The 18,441-nt window shown below is 44.9% G+C and overlaps 1 protein-coding gene and 1 long non-coding RNA gene across 4 annotated transcripts in view; both read right to left on the minus strand.

Moving 5' to 3' along the window:
• Positions 1–6,996: 6,996 nt before the first annotated feature.
• LOC146203436 (uncharacterized) lies at positions 6,997–11,759 on the minus strand. Of its 2 annotated transcripts, XR_014703869.1 has the most exons (5): positions 11,587–11,759; positions 10,921–10,957; positions 10,445–10,588; positions 10,270–10,341; positions 6,997–7,320 (listed from the first exon to the last, which is right to left on the minus strand). It is a non-coding gene; the product is annotated as an uncharacterized LOC146203436 (long non-coding RNA). The 2 variants fall into 2 exon arrangements; XR_014703868.1 differs by lacking the exon at positions 6,997–7,320 and having other exon boundaries at positions 9,583–10,341.
• Positions 11,760–12,557: 798 nt separating this feature from the next.
• Positions 12,558–18,441, minus strand: part of LOC146203437 (GPI-anchor transamidase-like) — a 44,291-nt gene continuing 38,407 nt past the window's right edge. The window contains exon 9 of one of the 2 annotated variants that reach the window (XM_084588772.1): positions 12,558–12,713. In XM_084588772.1, the coding sequence (XP_084444898.1) occupies positions 12,605–12,713 (109 nt within the window). In that variant the 3' untranslated portion in view covers positions 12,558–12,604. Of the gene's footprint in view, positions 12,714–18,213; positions 18,437–18,441 lie in introns of those variants that run through there. The other variant, XM_084588773.1, reaches the window with a different exon arrangement.

Consider the following 18,441-nt stretch of genomic DNA (forward strand, 5'->3'; position numbering starts at 1 on the left):
AAGCCGATTTATTTAGCTGTACTTTGATATACATTATTGTGCAGAAAATAGTGTTTTCTCAACACTTATTGCCTGCTTGTCTGTGTTGCTGCAAAAACAAATTTAACATTAACGAAACCTATATTTAGCAGTGCCAAATTTGCACTAGCAAAAGAAGTAGTTGAGCACATTTTGTATAGGGGAGAAAACCTAGCTCAGGGGGCGCTGCGCCGCTCTGTGCGTCAGCGGTCTCCATGGAGATCCCGTCAAAACCTACGCGCAGTGCGGCCGCGTCGTCTGCTCCCCGCCGCATAGAAAAGCATGCTGTCGTTTGCTCCGCGCTGCTCTCCAGCACGTGTTTGCGCGCGCGCGCTCGGTTGTTTCTCTCCTCCTCCGGCCGCATTCTGGCCGCCGTCGCGCTCCAACAAAGGGGGCAAGAAAAAAAAAAAAAAAAAAAAAAAAAAAAAACGAATGAAAAAGTGACGGCGCGCTTTTTCGCAAAACTCGTGAAAGTGTTTTTCTCTCTTTCGTGTTGAAACGATGATTGTCGTTTTTTTTTTTTTTTTTTTTAGGTATCTCGTACCGCTCGTATCTCGCACCTCTGTTTGTAACTGGCGGTGCCGCAGCAGCCATCGCGGAACCAAGTCGGCCTCAACAAACAGATATATGCCATTAATGACATCACTCGGCGCTTATAAAGGGAAAACACATACGTTAATCGTTCTATCCTCATACGCGATCCTGCTTCGGAAGCTCAAAACTACGCATTCGCTAGAGGCGATAACTGAACTAGGGATTGCACAGCGTAGCTGTGGAATTAAGAAGACAAAGGTTTACTTGGAGAGATGTCCCCGCCTGCATGAAAAGTCATCATTTCCTCGCTCTTTGTCTCGCGGAGAGAGGAAACTGCCGAAAAAATGGCATGCCTCGGCTTCTCGTCAGTGATCCAGGTCGTTAAGAAACCTCTCATCGTTAAAGGTAGATGAGTCATTGACTTCGGATGGCAGCGCCACAGCAGCGAACTCCCCCTGACCGCTGTCAGCAGGAACCAAAAGGTAAGGCGGCATGCTTTGTGCCTTTGTAGGGAACGCGTCCTAAACGCGCCGAAAGCAGGCACCACGGCGCCGGCAGCATCGCCTAAAACGTCTGTCCCCAAAGAGTTGAATAGGCCCCTTTCAAGTGAGCAGTCACAAATGGAAAGGAAGCTCCCCAACCAGCGCCCGGAGCACTCGTCGCCTAGCAAAAAAATCCAATAGAAAACTAATAGCCTATCAGATTATTGATATTTGTTTTATCGGTCTGCCAGAGTATTGGTCGTATGGGTATCCTAGCCTATTGGTTTTACAGGTCTGCTGGAGTATTAGTTTTATAGGTCAATTGTTTACTGGTCGTATAGGTTATGGTTTTATCGGTCCTATAGCATCTGGTAAAACAGATAGGTCTGTAATAGCTGTCAATAATCTGATAGACCTACAAAACCAGTAGGCTTCCTATTGGTTTTGTAGGCCCTATGGAATATTGGTCTCATCGGGTACCTGCGTGTGTTTACCTCTCCGCGGACACCTGAAGGGAGAGGGCAGCTATGTTCCATTTTCTAGGGATGAGTTACGCAGCAGGTGCATGTATACACATTTTATTCCACAATGACAGCGGCAACGCATACTGGCACATAATCCAAACATTGACTTCATCCAGGTAGCCCTCGATTCCAAGATTGCGGACTTCGGCCCGATGATGCTGTCTCTCCAATACTAAGGCACCTGAAAGAAATAAAAAATTGCGGTACAGATTGAAAAATAAGCGATTTCAAGAGCGCGACACCACCACGACTTCAACAAGTCGGCGCACATATATATACCGGCAACCGCGATTGCGCGCGTATTCATGCGGATGCAGATAGGGGACGCGCCGCCATTATTGAACGCCGAGGTAGCTGCTGAATTAACATTCCGTCTTGCGCCTCACCACAGGTTCTGCCACTTGAACACAGTGCGCATGACATTCAAAAACAGATTAACGCCAAATAGTTCCATCAATACTTTCAAGAAATCGTGCCGACAACTTTCAAACTCGGCGCTGCGTTATATCACACCGCGCGATTCAAATTCCTTTGTTGGCGTGCAGGCAACGACATTCTACAACGCAAAGCCACATCATACACTGACAAAGTATAAACGTCAGCCCGAAGTTGCAAGTGATGCACACGCACCTGATCAAAAGCTGAACGTGCGCTGGAACGTTGATATCCTCGAGAAGCACCCCGAAAAACGGCGAAAACTTATAAACACAGGGCACCGACCGAACTGCCGCCAGCCCGATCAGCGATCGCGCCAATGCCTCTACGGAGCTGCGCATGCGCTGCATGCGCGCCCAGAGGAGAGGTGGAAAGGAGGATGAGAGAGACCAGCACGGGAACGCTTGCGCGGGAGTAGGAATGAGAGAAAGGAAACCTACCTCTCCGCTGCGAAGCACCGCCGGCATCGCGCTACCGCGGCGGCAGCTCGAGCCGTACTCGTCGCATGCTCGATGTCGACTCCTCTCGCTTCGGCGGCGGTTGCAGTTGCTTGGACGCGCGCCTCTCAATCCATTTCACCGCCCTGCTCTGCACATGTAGGTGATTGTGACTCAGCTGGGCCCCGACAGAACCGTGCTATATCCGCGTGCTTTCCCATCTCCATTCAGTGATCCAGTAGCAACAGCGTCGCTCGTCCTGCGCCTCCAACCATACGTAGTTTGTTGAGACCTCGCGCAGAATTAAGTGAGAATATTTTGTGTCGCGGCGTTCTCAATTGTTATTGCGGCTAATATTGTACGTTACGGCAACACTCAATAAACGGGATGAATGCGTGAGTTTTGGGGATGTGTCCGAGATGGAAAAGGAAACAATGGAAAAGACCTAAAATCTCCAACTGACTGATCCTGCATGTAAGACCCATAAACAAAGGCATACTGATGTGTCAGACACATGAACCAATATGTAGTGGTCTATAAGACAAGCATGTATCAGCCTATAATATGTATGGGCTTCTGCACTGGTCTGATACTTTTCTTATACAACCCACAGATAAACCTATGAAACCAATACTATTGCCTATAGGACAAATATGTACCAGTCTATAAGATTTATGAGTTTCTGCATAAGTCCCATAGAAATGCAGATACAACACATAGAATACCTACAGAACCAACACCGATTCTTATAGAACCAATAACGCTAGGGACACGCGTATCAATTCTCAACGAGAAGGCTGGACCCTTCATTCTCTGAACAACATGGAAGAGACATCAAGAGGTGCCGCCTCAAGTCCTTCAAAATACCTCCCAAGCAGCACGTACGCCGTCAATTTGGACCGCCAATGGTCCAATATTGGGATATATTGGTCCCAATATTGGTCAATATTGGCGTCTGATTGGGGCGCACAAAGAGCCAAGATAAATGCCAACCAATTAGATCGGCTCTCCTATCAAAACCAGTATTGGCATACTACCTTGTTTACTGGCATTCAATGGCACTCAATGGCTACTCAATATCTTCCACCCAAGCTCACTCACTGGTTGTTATATCACGGCCATCCCGCCAAACTCACTGGTCATCCAATATCTTGTATCCATGCTTATTCACTGGATATTCACAACTGGCATCCAGCCAGATTTATCGGCTACACAATATTTCCAATCCAATCTTGTCCACTGGTTTTGCATTATTGACATCCAGCCAGAGCAATTGGCAATCCGGCACCACGGCTAGTAGCTTTTTCGTGCTATGACTAATAGGCAACTGCAAAGCCATCCCCTACTTATGCAGTGCAGATATTTTTCATGCAGCTTTTTATTTAAATAAAGCATGCTGAGAATATCCATGCACAGAAAATAATACAGCTGAAAGGTTCACTGCATGGTGATTTATTAAGTGTGCACGTGTTACAGGGCATAGAAACATTTAGGCAGAACTCTTAGACTTCAGTGCTCCTCCTGTTTTTGCGTCCCTTGGCAAGGTGTTCTCAGGTCCCAGGATGGAGGAAGGCGCTGCGTTCATCGCAGCTTCTTTTGTGGTCGGTTGTAGGGGCAGCAGCTCCTTGCAGCCTTTAAAGATAGGCTGTGGCTAAAGGTACGTCGGACGGACCCGATCAATGGTCTTAAAGGTACGTCCGACGGACCCGGTGCGTTTTTCTTTGGGATACGACGGACGGATCCGGGCAATATTTTTCAGAGGTACGGCGGACGGACCCCATCGGCAGGGTTCTTCCCACGGACCCAACGCATTTTTCGCCGATATGGGCCTTGGGATCCGTCGGGAAAGCCAGACGGATCCGAGGTCCCCAATGTGGTTGTAGGCCCCGCCGGGGTGGTGCAGTGGTAAGACGCCCGACTACTGTGCCGGAGTTCCCGGGTTCGAACCCGACCGCGGCGGCTGCGTTTCGATGGAGGTGAAACGAAGTGGCGTCCGTGTGCTGTGCGATGTCAGCGCACGTTAAAGATCCCCAGGTGGTCGAAATTACTCCGTAGCCCTCCACTACGGCTCCTCTTTCTCTCTTTCCACTTTCATTCCCACCTCCCTCCCTTCCCTTACGGCGCGGTTCGGGTGTCCACAGAGCAAGTGTGACAGTTACTGCGCCTTTCCCTTCCTATGAACCAATTTATTATTATTATTAATGTGGTTGTAGTACGGTAGCAACAACATGGTAGCCATATGTAGCCAAATCGAAGTTGGTATGAGGTGTACGTGTGTATGTACGTGCGAGGTGCAAGAAGTATGGACTACATACTGCATGCGTGAAATGTGAAATTACAAAGAATAGTACAGTGGCAAGAATAGTGCCTAGAATGGGTGATAGACTACGTGATGGCATGATGATAGGTTTACGTGAGTTGGACCGCGGCAGGGTGGCAAGCACGACCAGCGCAAGCGCATGTAATCGCGGTGTTGACGGCCAGCCCGCGGCCCGCACGCCCGCTCATTTGGTCCTCGTTATAATGTGGATTAACGTCTACGACGGTCGTTATGTAGTTATGTAGTTTTGATTCTTCAAAGTTTCTCACTTCCATCTGTGATGAGATGCGTCACGTAACGCATCGCTTTCTGCTCGCATTGAGGTTTGATGCTGCAAGTTCTACGTAGTACATATACAAGCGGCGCTGAAACAGCTGGGTGCCGCCGGCGTGTCTCTAACCCAAGCATCGAGTCATTCGTGTTTGTTGGAGGTGTGGTTTGTGCTTACCGTGAGATGCTGTGATGTACGGATTACTTCCTACTAGATTGCTGTGTGAGACTACGAAGAGTGCTGTGATGAGTGCGCCGATGTCCGGACGGACATCAGTGTGTCCGTTTATGATCGGCGATGTTGCACGCGCATTTCAGTGTTTATTAGGTGCAGTGGTAATTTATTTACACGCGCTGTGCAACAATCAGACGAAAATAAGTCATCGACAATTTGTTAGCCTGCACTACAGAGCTCAAAACTCGGAAAATGGGAATGCACATGATGCAGTTTTCGCATGTTGGAGTGGACCGAAAAATAAGTGCCCAGCCCACACCGCCGGGATGCGCATTACTACAGGTGAAATGGTTCAGGTTTCTGTGAAATAGCTGCCTGGCACAGCACCTTCCTAAATGTTCAGGCTTTGTACTATTGTTGAAGGCCACTTTATCATTAATAAATGAACGAATATGCTTTATGTGTTAATGACTAGTGCTTTTTCAACATATGTTCATTTTTTTTTTCGTTTTTCCTTAGTTTTCTTTGTTTCTCATGCTAGACAAACACAAATAGTACACTTTTAAACTTGTCAGTCCAAAGCTGAACATGAATATCTGCCATGTATGTGACAGCTTTAATGCTAGAAAGGTTGACGTGTATAGCATGTACGTAGATGCTGCGACATCTTAGTGGCACGTTCGGCTACTTGCCCCAAGGTCGTGATGTTTAATGCCAGTGATGGCAGTCGCACTTTGGTGCAGGTGAAATGCAAATGCTTCTGTTTTCTTGCAAGATGTCAACGTAAAGTACAAAGCCCGGGCAGTCAAATTAGTCTGGAGCTGTCCACTACGGTATTTTTCATAGCTACATATATCGCTTTAGGATGTGAAACCCTACATGCCACAGGTAGGCTGCATTGTTTTTTAGATTTTGTAACCTCTCATCTATGTTTTGCAACATTTGGCTAATTTTAGTTCTCAAACAGTTGTTAAAGATGAAACCGAAGCAGTTCTTGGCATGGTTTCCTGCTTGGATTAATTTGCTAATTGCAGTTCTTTGAAACTTGCATCAATGCTGGACAGTTCAAATAGCAGGCAGTTGAATTACAGAAATGATGTGGATCGTGCATTTCAGTTCTGACAAATGGAAAGTAACGGTCCCCTCCTTGCATGCATAGGTGCCCTTAGACAAATACATACTCGGGTGTGTGATTGTGACGCATAAAGGGTCAACAGAAGGCCATGTGGAGCCAGTGTGATATTCTTCATGAAGGCTAAAGTAAAATTGTACAACAGCTGCTGTACCATGCAGAAAAAATTGATCATTTTGTGTATGATTAACTGACCATGAATAGCATCTTACTCAGAGTATGATGTGATATATATCTGGTTTAGCATCCTAAAATAACTACGGCTATGAGGAACACAATAGTTGAGGGCTCCGGTATAATTTCAACCACCTGGGGTTCTTGTACATGCACTGACACTGCACAGTGCATGACGGCCTATTGTTTCGCCTCTATTGAAATGCCCCTGCTGTGGCTGGAATCAAATCTGCATCTTTCGGTTCAGCAGCCAAGCACTCTTAACTACTGAGCCAGCACAACGGGGCCAAGTATCAAAATGCATGCCATTACATTTCCTTCTAGTCGGTGGTTTTCTTCACAGAACTAATGTATACAAGGAAAAGTAAATAGCAAGAAAACACTAGTTTTATTGCACATTATATTCACATTTCAGCAAACATTCTTTAGGAAAACATTTCTCATAATGTTTGCATGGAAACCATGAACATTTTACAAAAACAAAACAATGCACTTACTCCACTCCAATTATTAATGGGCAAGGTTGCATCTATGCTACTACACTGCACTTATCACAAAACCACAAGCCCCATCTGCTTTGTCCAATCACTTGATGAAACTAACAGAGACAGATGTCACACACCACAGACTGGTCGTCTCGCAACATATCTCTGTATATGTTGCATTTCAATTTCATGCCTTTCCACATAGCTTCAACTGTTGCCAGCATTACTAGTCACCCATCTTTTCTGAAGTTCCTTTCTACGCTGTTGGGATCAGCATCCTTGTTAACGATGGTCTCTGGAATTTTCGATGCTATCATTTTCAGATCTTTCTCATCTGGAAGAACGAAGGAAATGACAAGCTTTGAGCAGAAAAAAAATTAGGGAGACTCCTAATCTCCTTCTGTAAGGGTATGGTGTGCCAGCGTTAATGGTTTTCGTCTGCAGATCCCACTGTGGATTCCCGTTAATTTACATGCTCTTTGCTACAAACATAATTACTAATTCCTTAATTCAGGTCTCTGTTATCTCAGATATACTCATTAGCATACGGTCGTAGACTGCCCTGTTAGGTGATAGACAACCTGGCATAGACCTCTGTAAGCCTAAACCTTTCTTAATTGGAGCTGAAACGTCCCAGAACATATTTCAAATATAACTTTGTAAGCTTGACTTAACAGCTCCTGCCATAACGTGTGGCCTCGTGACATTTGGCTCGTGGCACTTTTGGCTTGTGCACAGGGATCATCTGTTAAATACTGGTTAACATGCATGAAAAATACATTTTCACACGAACTGGTGGCAAATGGTCAAGTGCTGTACTGCAGATTCTGAAATGTATACCTATATGCATGCAAGGATCGCATCATCACATAACATGATCAAGAGTTCTATCAGTACCTGTAGTTACATAGCATTTCAATGCCCAATAAAGGACCACCTCAGACAATGGTTGATGTTACCACAAGACCTGTTCTAACAGTGTACTGACAGTATTCCACTGAGCGATGGACATGTATATGCATACCCTAGATAGCTCATGATTGTGGATCTCATTTATTTCTATGACTTCCAAGGAGTTCCTGTCGTCAGAAACACTACACTTTATGAAATCGGGACAGTTGTCTTGAAAGGTGATGAAAAGAAATAACCAGGTTACCTTGACGCAATGCTAAATTACAGAGGGTGAATATGCTGCATGAATATACCAAGAAGCTTGTACAAAGAAAAGTGAGAGTGATATGGCAGGATTTTTGAAACATTGAAATAAACTACAAACCATACTTGTCAAACCTGTCATTAAGGAATGGAAATCATGCAGTAATCAAAAACACAACATGGAGAGCATTTTAGGTCATGTTCACAAAACACATACCCACACTTCACACACAGCTTCATACTTATGAAAGAGGACAAACAACTAACAATAAACCATATCTTACACGTGCGCCAGAGTCGAGAAAATAAGAGGAAACATTTTGTACAATTTTGCAACAGATCCCTTTCCATCCCAGCATGATCCTAGGAGAGACGTGCAAATTTCCTGCATTTTTGGTTTCCTAAAATGTTCCTAAACAAGCTACATCCTAAAGAACATTTTAGTCGTTACACACAAAATAAATACATTAAACCTTGTTCTTGGTGCATGGCAGCATTAGTCGCTTATGCACCATAAAAATCAACACAATGCTGTAAGGTATACCTTGGTTAGCTATGTTATATGATACAAGCTTTCGGTCTGGTGTGGTCCTTATTCACGTGACAGCGCTGTCATGAGGGTCTATGTCCCAGCGATCGGAAAGTGACCTATTCCAATAATTTTACAAACTGAAGGCGATTCTACAGATTTCTAAAGACTGGAGTGCTCAAATGTTTTATCACCGTCCGCCTGCTTTGACAGCCTGGAGTGAAACTGTTGAAGAGAATACATTTTTGTACAGTTAACGCGTTTCTGAAGGCGTTGCTTTCAATTATGGGGCCCACAAAAAGCAGCTGAATGTCAAACGCCGCCTAGGTAGGCTTCCTAGCAAGACAGCGGTGTAGCGTGGAAAATCGCTCCGCCGGTCCATCGCTGGCGCCGCTGACTTGACAGGCGAACTGTTAAAACTTATAGCTACTGACCACACCTGAAACACTGAATTGCGCATGATCAAGGCAGAATTTCTCTAACACTGAGCACTGGTAGCTATCGATTTCGCGCCAAATATTGTGAAAATCTGTCCTCTCTTCGATCATTGATACGTCCACGGTTGAACATTTATGTGCCTCGGGGTGGGCCAGCCGTTGGAACATGGATGCGTGGTTGTAGCAACGATCACTTGCATGGCACACTCTGCAAAATTGCAAGAGTCAGCTTCTGCAACGAAATGTGCAGTGCACATTTTCTACCGCGTACCTAAGTCCGGCGATGCATGCATATCGATCCCGATTGTTTCAAAGCTGCGCGGCCGTTCAGTCGGGTCACGCTAACCTCGAGCATGCGGGGGTTTAAACTACATGTACGCAAAATTCAACGACAAGAAAAAGATGCAGGCTAAGCACTTTAGTCTAGTCTTCCCCTAAATACCAAAGAACATTGCTGTTCACAGGGAATTCGGATCATTCGCGCTTCCGCCTTTCCGGTTGTGCACTCTTGCGGTGCGGTGCAGTAGGTCTTCGCCTCGACGAGTCGATGTGCAGCTCGCCGCAGTAGCAGCGCAGGTGTCTATAGTAGATTCGGCATGTCTTTTGCCATGGCTCTGAGGTAGAATTTAAACGAAGAATTTAGCTAGAAACATCCTGTTTCCTCAGTCTGCATGTCAGGAACGAGCATAATGCCATTTCACATACATACTTTGGACTGCCGAATGTTCTTCACGGCGAGGTGTGTGTGTTGTGCCGGCGCTAGATCTTCGGAGGTCGATGCAGGACCTAAGACAGCGTAAATGCTAGGAATAGCTCGCTCGCATTACGGGCAGATCGAGGTGATAGTTTAGTGCAAAGCGAAAGCTGCTCGTGAATGTGCGTATCTCGATGCCAGCTGGTGGAGTAGCATCGCCTGCAGCTATGTGACTGACAGCGATGCTTGCCGTGCACAACCCTAAGTGAAGACCGTGATCTATGTTAGAACGGATGCACTCTTCGTAGCACCTCATCGAGAGTCGCGGCTAGCTGATATCATAGAGGATAAGATTCATTCACGCGTAGCAAGCGGAATGTGGCCGCGTTTGACGTGCATATAGCCATGAGCCTGTATATCGACGTCCGCCGTATCTTTACGAGAATCGAATGGATACGTCGGACGTACCTTTAGACACTTCGTTAAAGATATGGACTTGAGCAGCGTGCATAACAATGTATTTCCTTTCGCAGATGGCACCTGGAAATAAAAGCAACATTCATAAATCCCATTAGGACAGAAAACGTTTGGAAAGTGGAAGTACAGCTAGACCGTGGAGTAAAAATGCAAAATAAAGCACTACCTGTTGGCCCTCAGGCAACTTTCTTGTCTGGTTTACTCAGGTTGAAATAAGCTGCATGCTTGGTGAGGCCGGCCATATTAACTTGGTTACATTAGTTGCGACATCTGGCAGTGCACGGCTTCCCATGTGGATGTGTTGTTGACGCTGGAAACATAAAACAAAATGATATTTGCCGTTATCTATTCGTTAAACGGTAGTCAGTGCTTGCCCCCTTATACTTGTAGTGCCTTTGTGATCGAACACCTGTAAAAGAAAGACATCGTCATAACTGGAAGCTTCAAATCGATAGCTTTCCTTTGAATAGTTTTCAATAGGATAGATTGCCGCAAGAACTAAAAAGAAACTACACAGGAAAAAACAGACACAAAAAATAGCAGTCGCACTCCAACCGCGGCTGCTAAATTTAGTGTGCACCGCATCATTACTGCAAACAGAACATTTTAAAAGTTTTCAAAGCTGTAGCCAAAACAACGTACCACACAGATGCTTTGGGGTTTGTATGATACACTCGAACTGAAAAAATAAAGAAATCCGTAGCTTAGCATCACGTTTGTTGTGGGAACACGTTTGTATGTGTGGTAAAGTATAAGAACTATGGTAGCAACTGTAAATAACCTATTTTAAGCGGCTATTTTATGACACTTCTACTACTCGGGATTAGCGCGCAAGAGAAAGGTCAAACACGTGAATAAGCTACGCGTCGTTTAGACCATTCCAATAGCGCATTCATAACGGCAAATTACGATATTAAATATTCGCTCGCAACTAAAAATCATGTCCCAGAAAGTTCAACTTAACTCTGAGTTTTGAATATAGTATGTAAAAGAAACTGATCACTTCAGACACTCAACACACGCGCGATGAAGCTGTAACCTGAAAATCACACAAAACACGCGTCATGTTTTACAGGACCACGTTTTTCTTTTGCAATACAAATTGGCCACCTCTGCGCCGTAAATTTTGTCATTATGACGAGAGTTCATGCATACAAAATAGTGCGCTGAAAATACAGTTCAGAACTGACTGGCGTGGTGCGGTCGAAAAAAATGACTTTCCGTTCTCGCAAGCATATCGGTTATTGACATGATGATCAAGGCTGACAACATACAGCACCAAATCATGCAAAAAAAGAAGTATCTTACCATACGGCTAGCGCAGATTCGCAGACCTCAGTTGCAACAATCCAAAATGAATGTTGCCACATCAAGTACATCCCAGGGATCTGATGCTTTATACACCTGGTAAGAAAAAGTAGCGATCTTACAAGGAGACAAAGCAAGAAATAATCTCAGAAAGCTCAGTTATGAACAAACAACTTAAAATGCTGGTGGTACTCACAAATATCCTCTTTCAGGCATGGCCATTAAAACGAATCGGAACTTTCACAAGGCTTGGTTTTTCGGTTCTGTCCAAAGCTGCGGGAGCTCGAGCAGCTCGAGCGGGTGGGGATTGTTTGGCCGACCGGACGCCTCTGAATCAGCCACTTGTGTCGAGTTTCGAGGCATGGTTAGAAGGAGGCAGAAGGATAGTTGTGTTTTCTCTCTCTCTCTCTCTCTTTTTTTGCTTGAGTTCTGTCGAAAGAGTAGGTATAAAGCTCGAAAGGGGGTGAGAGAAATGAAAGAGGTCCCGCTGGACCGCATGAGCCCAGAGGCTGCCGGCCAGGAACGTTGGAGGGAAGGCAGGGAAGAGTGAGGGGGAATAGAGTGGGGGGCATTGTGAGCAACGCCTGCCTAGCCGGGAGGAAAGAGAGGGCAGTGAAGGTCGCTGCCCTTCCGCGATGACTGCTTCACGGGGAGAAAAGGCTACAAGACGGGAAGTTGAAAGCGGTTTGGAGAATTGCTTTAGTCAAGGCCCTCGAGCGGAAAGGTGACGAAAGGACGAGAGAATAGAAACCGTATGTTCTTTGCGCCAAGCTTGTGAGGAGAAATGCGCAGAGTTTTGCCCTTGGCTTCGCTAAAACCACGAGTGCGTTCGGAGCTCTTTGGTCGCCTCGACTGTTGGCTAGGTAACATTTTCAGTGGAATGATAATTTCGCTATATTTGTTTTGTTAATGCGAAATACGTTTTACCTCAGTGTTTCAAATAATAATCACATACGTAAAACAATCTTCAGTTTTCATGGAATCGTCCTCGGTTCGAACAAATGGACGTATTTTTTTATTAAAGATGACACACAGGTCGCTGTTCATGACGGAGTGCTCTTGAAATGTCGTCACGCGCAACTGAGCGATGCAACAGCCCGTATACTTGCTGTATTCCCAAGGTATTCCTATTAAGGAAAAGAAAAGCGAAAACGACCATAACTACGGGTAATTCAAGGTCAAAATTCCCATGTTATTCTTTTTCATTTTTTTTTTCAAATCAGGTGGACATTTAGAGCAAGAAAAAATCCGCGTAGAACTAAGCGTGGGCATATAAAGCAGCAAGAAATACAAAATACTCGACGAGCTAAGATCTGAAGAACTAAATTGGCAGTAAGAAAAAATAGAAAGAAAGCAAGAGTCAACATTGAACCTATATCTACGAACTTGGGACAAGGTAGTCCTCAGAAAGCAGCGCGGTATAATCATCTTTCAGCCCGCGGAAGCAGCGCTTGTGAAAGCGGCAGAATATTTCAGAGAGGAAACCTAATTCTCAATCATGTGTTAAATTCTTCGAGAGTGGTGTTCTCTAAAAATGCCCCAAAACTGCTAAAGTAACGCACTCGCATTACTTTTAATATATATGAATTGCTATTAGCTGCCTGGTTGACACGATGGGATAGAATTATTTAGTTCTCTGAAGGGAAACGCCTTCGGTGCGGTGATTATATGGTTGGATAATAAGGCAATGAATGTTTGAAGAATAGTTTCTGAATAATGCTTAGGAGAGCGCTGTCAAACGCTGTGGTCAAATGCATCATATTATGAGCCATATATTACAGCTTTCGAACAAAAATAACTTCCGTAAAGAACATCGTTATTATGCAATTTCAATTTTGTTACCATATATGCTGGCGACACATGTGCGCGCATTCATTACACTGTAGGTAATTGTTTTAAATTTTTATTTTTTTCTCGTTTGCCTTGCCCCATGCAGTGCTGTTGATTTTTTTATAATCTTTTACATGTACACAACTTTTTGGCAGTGTGCGATTTACGTCGCATTAGAATACGAACCATTCCAGGTCAGTTCAGATTTCTTTTCTTGTCAAGTGAATTAGCTAGACATAGCGTAGAATATATGTTGCTTGTATTTTTTCTTTGAGCTGAAATATTTTATGCGCTGCTGCACCGATGGCCAAAGTCGTCCAGTCTTTGTCTGTTGCTGAAGCCCACAGCAGAGCGCAAAACAGTACAGTACAAATTTGTGTTTAGTAGATATTAGAACTCGAAGACCCTGAAAGCAGCCCAACATATCTGTCTATAAGAACAGCTAGTACTGAGGCGTGGTATAGTCGGTGCTGATGCTGAATGCTGGAAACAGATAGGTAATGGCGAATCATGTAGTGCGTGTTTGATTGGCTAGCGCGATCGATCTCTCCCACCTCTGCTATAGCTTGAACATGTTGGGTTTCTTTCCATCACGTAAAAAAAAGTGGAAATAATGATGCTACGCGTGCGTGTTTCCAATCATGGAGAAACGTTTACAGGATGTGGATTCACCGGATATATTCGATCGTTTCTGCGTTTACTATCCAAACGTAACCCCTGGTGTTTGTTCAAGCGACACACACGTTCTGTTGCGTTCTTTGCATTTGAGTACCTTGCGTTTCTTGACTGCGCAGGAGTTTTTTCGCGGACACGCATCTATTAAACTTTTGCTTGTCAGATCAGATGTGTGCTTGAGCGTGCGCGTATGCTTGTGCAATCGTATGCGTATAAATAGGCCCATGGAACGAAATCCCGTGCGCGAGAGTTGTGCGCGAGATGTGTTCGGGATCTGTGCATGGATATATCTGTGCATTGGATCTTGTCTACCGTGAGGATAGCGACGAGAATGCCGCTGCAATTAGTGATAATGACAATGATGACAGTATCAATGGTAATGACGCTGCGTTTTTGATAACGATAATGATACGTGATGCACCGTATGCAGTAGCATTATTCTCGCCTTCGCTAATTTCTGCAGTGTAGATTCCACGTGCTGTCAGAATTTTTTCAACACTTGGCTAAAGTTTGGAACACTATCTGTGTTAGCTACGTCCACGCGTGATTGACATCCGGGCCTCTAGTCTGCAGGAATTGTCTCGAAGATATTATATGCAGAAATTTACATAACAATTAATCGTGCCTAAAGTCGTAAATAAAAGAGTTCTCATCCAAAATTGCAAGTATAATCGCAGGTCATCCACAACAATTAGCGTATCACGAAAAATGTATTCAGAAAAATATATTCTACATTTTCCGTGATGGGCACTTCTGTGCATTTTGTCTGGTCAGCTCAGTCAAACAATTTTAGGACAATCTATACATTAATCCCAATAACGTTATATATATGGTGGCCCAAATTACGTATGGCGTATAAATATCTTCTACAGTTGAACGTAAACTGACGTCCGGGCCAGCGAAAAATTTAGTTGGGACGAAATTAGCCAAAAAAACTGTTATATTGGGATACAAGCATTAGAAATGTCTGTGTCGGTCAGAGCTGCTTCAGCTGTTTTTTTAGCGCCGCCGCAGCCTGAAATGTGCAAAGGTGGCCAGCCATCAAAGCTCGTTAGACAATATCGACCACTAGAAACCATGATATATACAATGTTGGGATGCCATCAAAACTGATGGGACAATATTGACCAATTTATGTCAAGATATATGCAATGTTGACAAGCCATCCATATTGGCAGAACATTATTGCCCAACCTATGCCATTAGGGTGCAATGCTGGCTAGCCATCACAGTCCATCGAACAATATAATGCATATGTATACATTGGGGGGGCGGCAGAAAGTTAGGTGGGCGGATGAGATTAAGAAGTTCGCAGGGGTCAAGTGGATGCAGCTAGCACAGAACCGGGTTAAGTGGAGAGATATGGGAGAGGCCTTCGCCCTGCAGTGGGTATAATCAGGCTGATGATGATGATACATTGTTGGCAGGCCGCCATGACAGGCTGGTCACTATTGACCAATATATGCCATGATTTATTTATTGCTAACAAGACAACCATAATGGCCGGACAATATTAACCTATTTATGCCATTATATGTGCAATGCTGGCCAGCCGTCAGACCTCATTAGGCAATATTGACCGCTATAATCCAAGATATATACAATGTTAGGATGCCACTAAAGCTGGTGGGGCAATATTGACCAATGTATGCCAAGATATATTCAATGTTGACGAGGCAACCATAATGGCCGGACAATATTAGCCAAGCTATGCCATGACATGTGCAATGCTAGCCAGCCATCAAGGCTCATTAGACAATATCGACCACTAGAAACCAAGATATTACAATGTTAGGAAGCCGCCAAAGTTGGTTGGACATTATTGACCACTGTATGCCTAGATATATTCAATATTGAGAAGCCGTTGTTATTGACCGGACAATATTTACGAGGTTATACTATGGTGTGGAAGATATCGGCAAACCATTGCAGCTGGCTGGCCAATAATGAGCAGGCTGCCTCATTGTGTATACAATAATGGCAAACTGTTCAATATGAATGGGTATTATTGACCGCTGTTAGCCGGTTGAATGCCAATAATGGATATGGGTGAAGTTCACTGGGCCAATAATGATTATGGTATAGCGTGGCTGCACATTACTGGTAGCTCAATGGCACCATTGGGCCACTTGTGGGCCAGTAATCCCCAATCAATCCCCATTATTGGGCCGATGAAATGTGCTGCCTGGGCTGTCGCTTGCCTCTGCCTTCGAGTACCGAATTCGCGTTCATGTTTTTTTTTTTGTCTGAACCTGCCAACAAGAGCTCTTCGAAAGCAATGTCCGCGGCGATCAATTAATTATAATTTCTCACTTTCGGAAGCACCGATAAAAAGCGTGCCTCCAGCCAGCCTCTATGTCAGCCGGGGCACAGAAAAAAGCAAAAATAAGAAACACCACTGGCAAAGGGCGCCGGCTTTGCGCGCACAGACGCACGACCATCCCCCCCCGTCCTCACTCTCCTTCTCCCGCTCCGCGTGCACGTGCGGCTGCCTGTAGCACGCGCTCCCGAGCGAGCGGGCTGCGCAGACAGCCACGCGCAGCGCGGGCGCGGATGCGCGTAGGTTTTGTAGTTCCTCTCCGCTCCACTGGAAACCGAGCGCTGGCGTCGCGGAGCAAACTCCAGCTTTGGTTCCCTATACTCTGCTTTATTGTGAACTTGCATATTTTAACGCTTCCATGTTTTGTTTAGTCTTTTTTTTTTTTTTTTGCTGGCCCGAAAGGGTAAACTGTCGGTCAGAATTTGTGGCGTTTTGAAACAGAACTCACTAGCCTGGTATGTACAATCTTGTGCTTGTCACAGAAAACGCATGGCTGGCAAATCAGTGGCATGCACGTAAACTCTGGACTATTATCCACCGTGTCCACTTCACCCTGCGCAATTCTTGTCGGAATGGTCTTTGGGCCTCCTGTTATGGAGAAGGGCAAGATGGGTGGAAATCTACTTCCATGTGGTTCTTTGAAATTTCCCTTAACTGAGCATTATCTAACAGCGAGTTGCCGCCGTATTTCATCACGCTTGCCATTTTGTGCATGTCAGAGATGCACGGTCATCCCCACAACATGCAGTTTAAGTTTGGGGAGTGCCAGAAGTACCTATATGACCACGGCCTTACCGGTTTGAGGCCCACAGTAGGGCACTGTGCCTGTAGCGCTCGCTCGAGTACGCCTAGTAGCCATAGCCTTGCATAGGTGTTGGCTGGGACCACGCTGACAATAAGGCTTATCCGTATTTCCAAATTAACTCCGGCGGCGCCATCCACCGCGCCGGGGTTTGGCTTTACTCATTTTTCCGTGATTGTACCTGGTTTTATCATCTCCTCATTTTGGAGGTGCGCTGCCTCGTGCCGCCCTATCGCGGAGGTGTTTCTTTGTTCATGTGCCGGGCGCTAGGCTGCCCAGAAGCTGCGGTGCACAATTCGAATTATCCGCGGTGGAAACAGCTTGAGTTCGAATTAACAAGCTTTTTTATTGCAGACTTCGGTGGAGTTTGTCCGGACCAAGTAATACGGTTCAAATTTTCCGAAAATTCGAATGATCGACGTTCGAATAAACTAGCTTTCACTGTATCATAATATTGGGTTGAGTGGATAGTGCGAGTGGTTGAGACAACCAAGCTTTGCAGTCTGCGAGCTCTAAATGGCATGGAACATCCTCCACAAACAGGCATCTGAAGTTGAACCTTATCCTAATGTTGTACATTACCTTGAGACTAGTTCTATGGTTTTGCAACTTTTAACATTTTTTTGCACTGCCACTAAATGGTTCAGTGAATTTCTGTGGCACTTTTTCTTTTTGCATACAAATATGGTATGGTATATGGCATTTAATGTGTGATGGGCTACGAAAGATGCCAGAGCAGAGGGCTATAGATTAATTTCAACTACTTGGGGTTCTTTAATGTGCACTGACATTACAGAGTATATAGACGCCTTGCGTTTCACCTCCATTGAAAAGCGGCTGCTTCAGCTGGGATTGAACCCACACCCTCAAGTTCACACAGCAGTCAAGTGCCCTAACCACTTGGCCACCATGGTAGGGCTTTTGCGCACACAGAAAGCACTTTTTTTATCAGCCATATTATACGAGCAGGGTAAGAAGACAAAGAATGCTCATGACAAAATATGCTTCAGTATTTTTATTAAATATTTAAGCAAAGTGTAATAGCACTTATTTACAATACACAATGAAACATTAATGCCCTTCCATTTGCTTTCACAGCAGGCATGCCTTATCTTTCGCCCACCCATAAGTTTATGTGGCAGTATTATGAGAGAAAAGAAAACTGGTCGATTTTATGCCAGCCTTGCTTCAGAGTAAGAACAGTGTCTTTTGGTGGCTTGCCGCTGAA

The sequence above is a fragment of the Amblyomma maculatum genome, chromosome 1 (assembly GCF_055883805.1).
Source record: "Amblyomma maculatum isolate TAMU_Amacu chromosome 1, ASM5588380v1, whole genome shotgun sequence".
NCBI lineage: Eukaryota > Metazoa > Arthropoda > Arachnida > Ixodida > Ixodidae > Amblyomma > Amblyomma maculatum.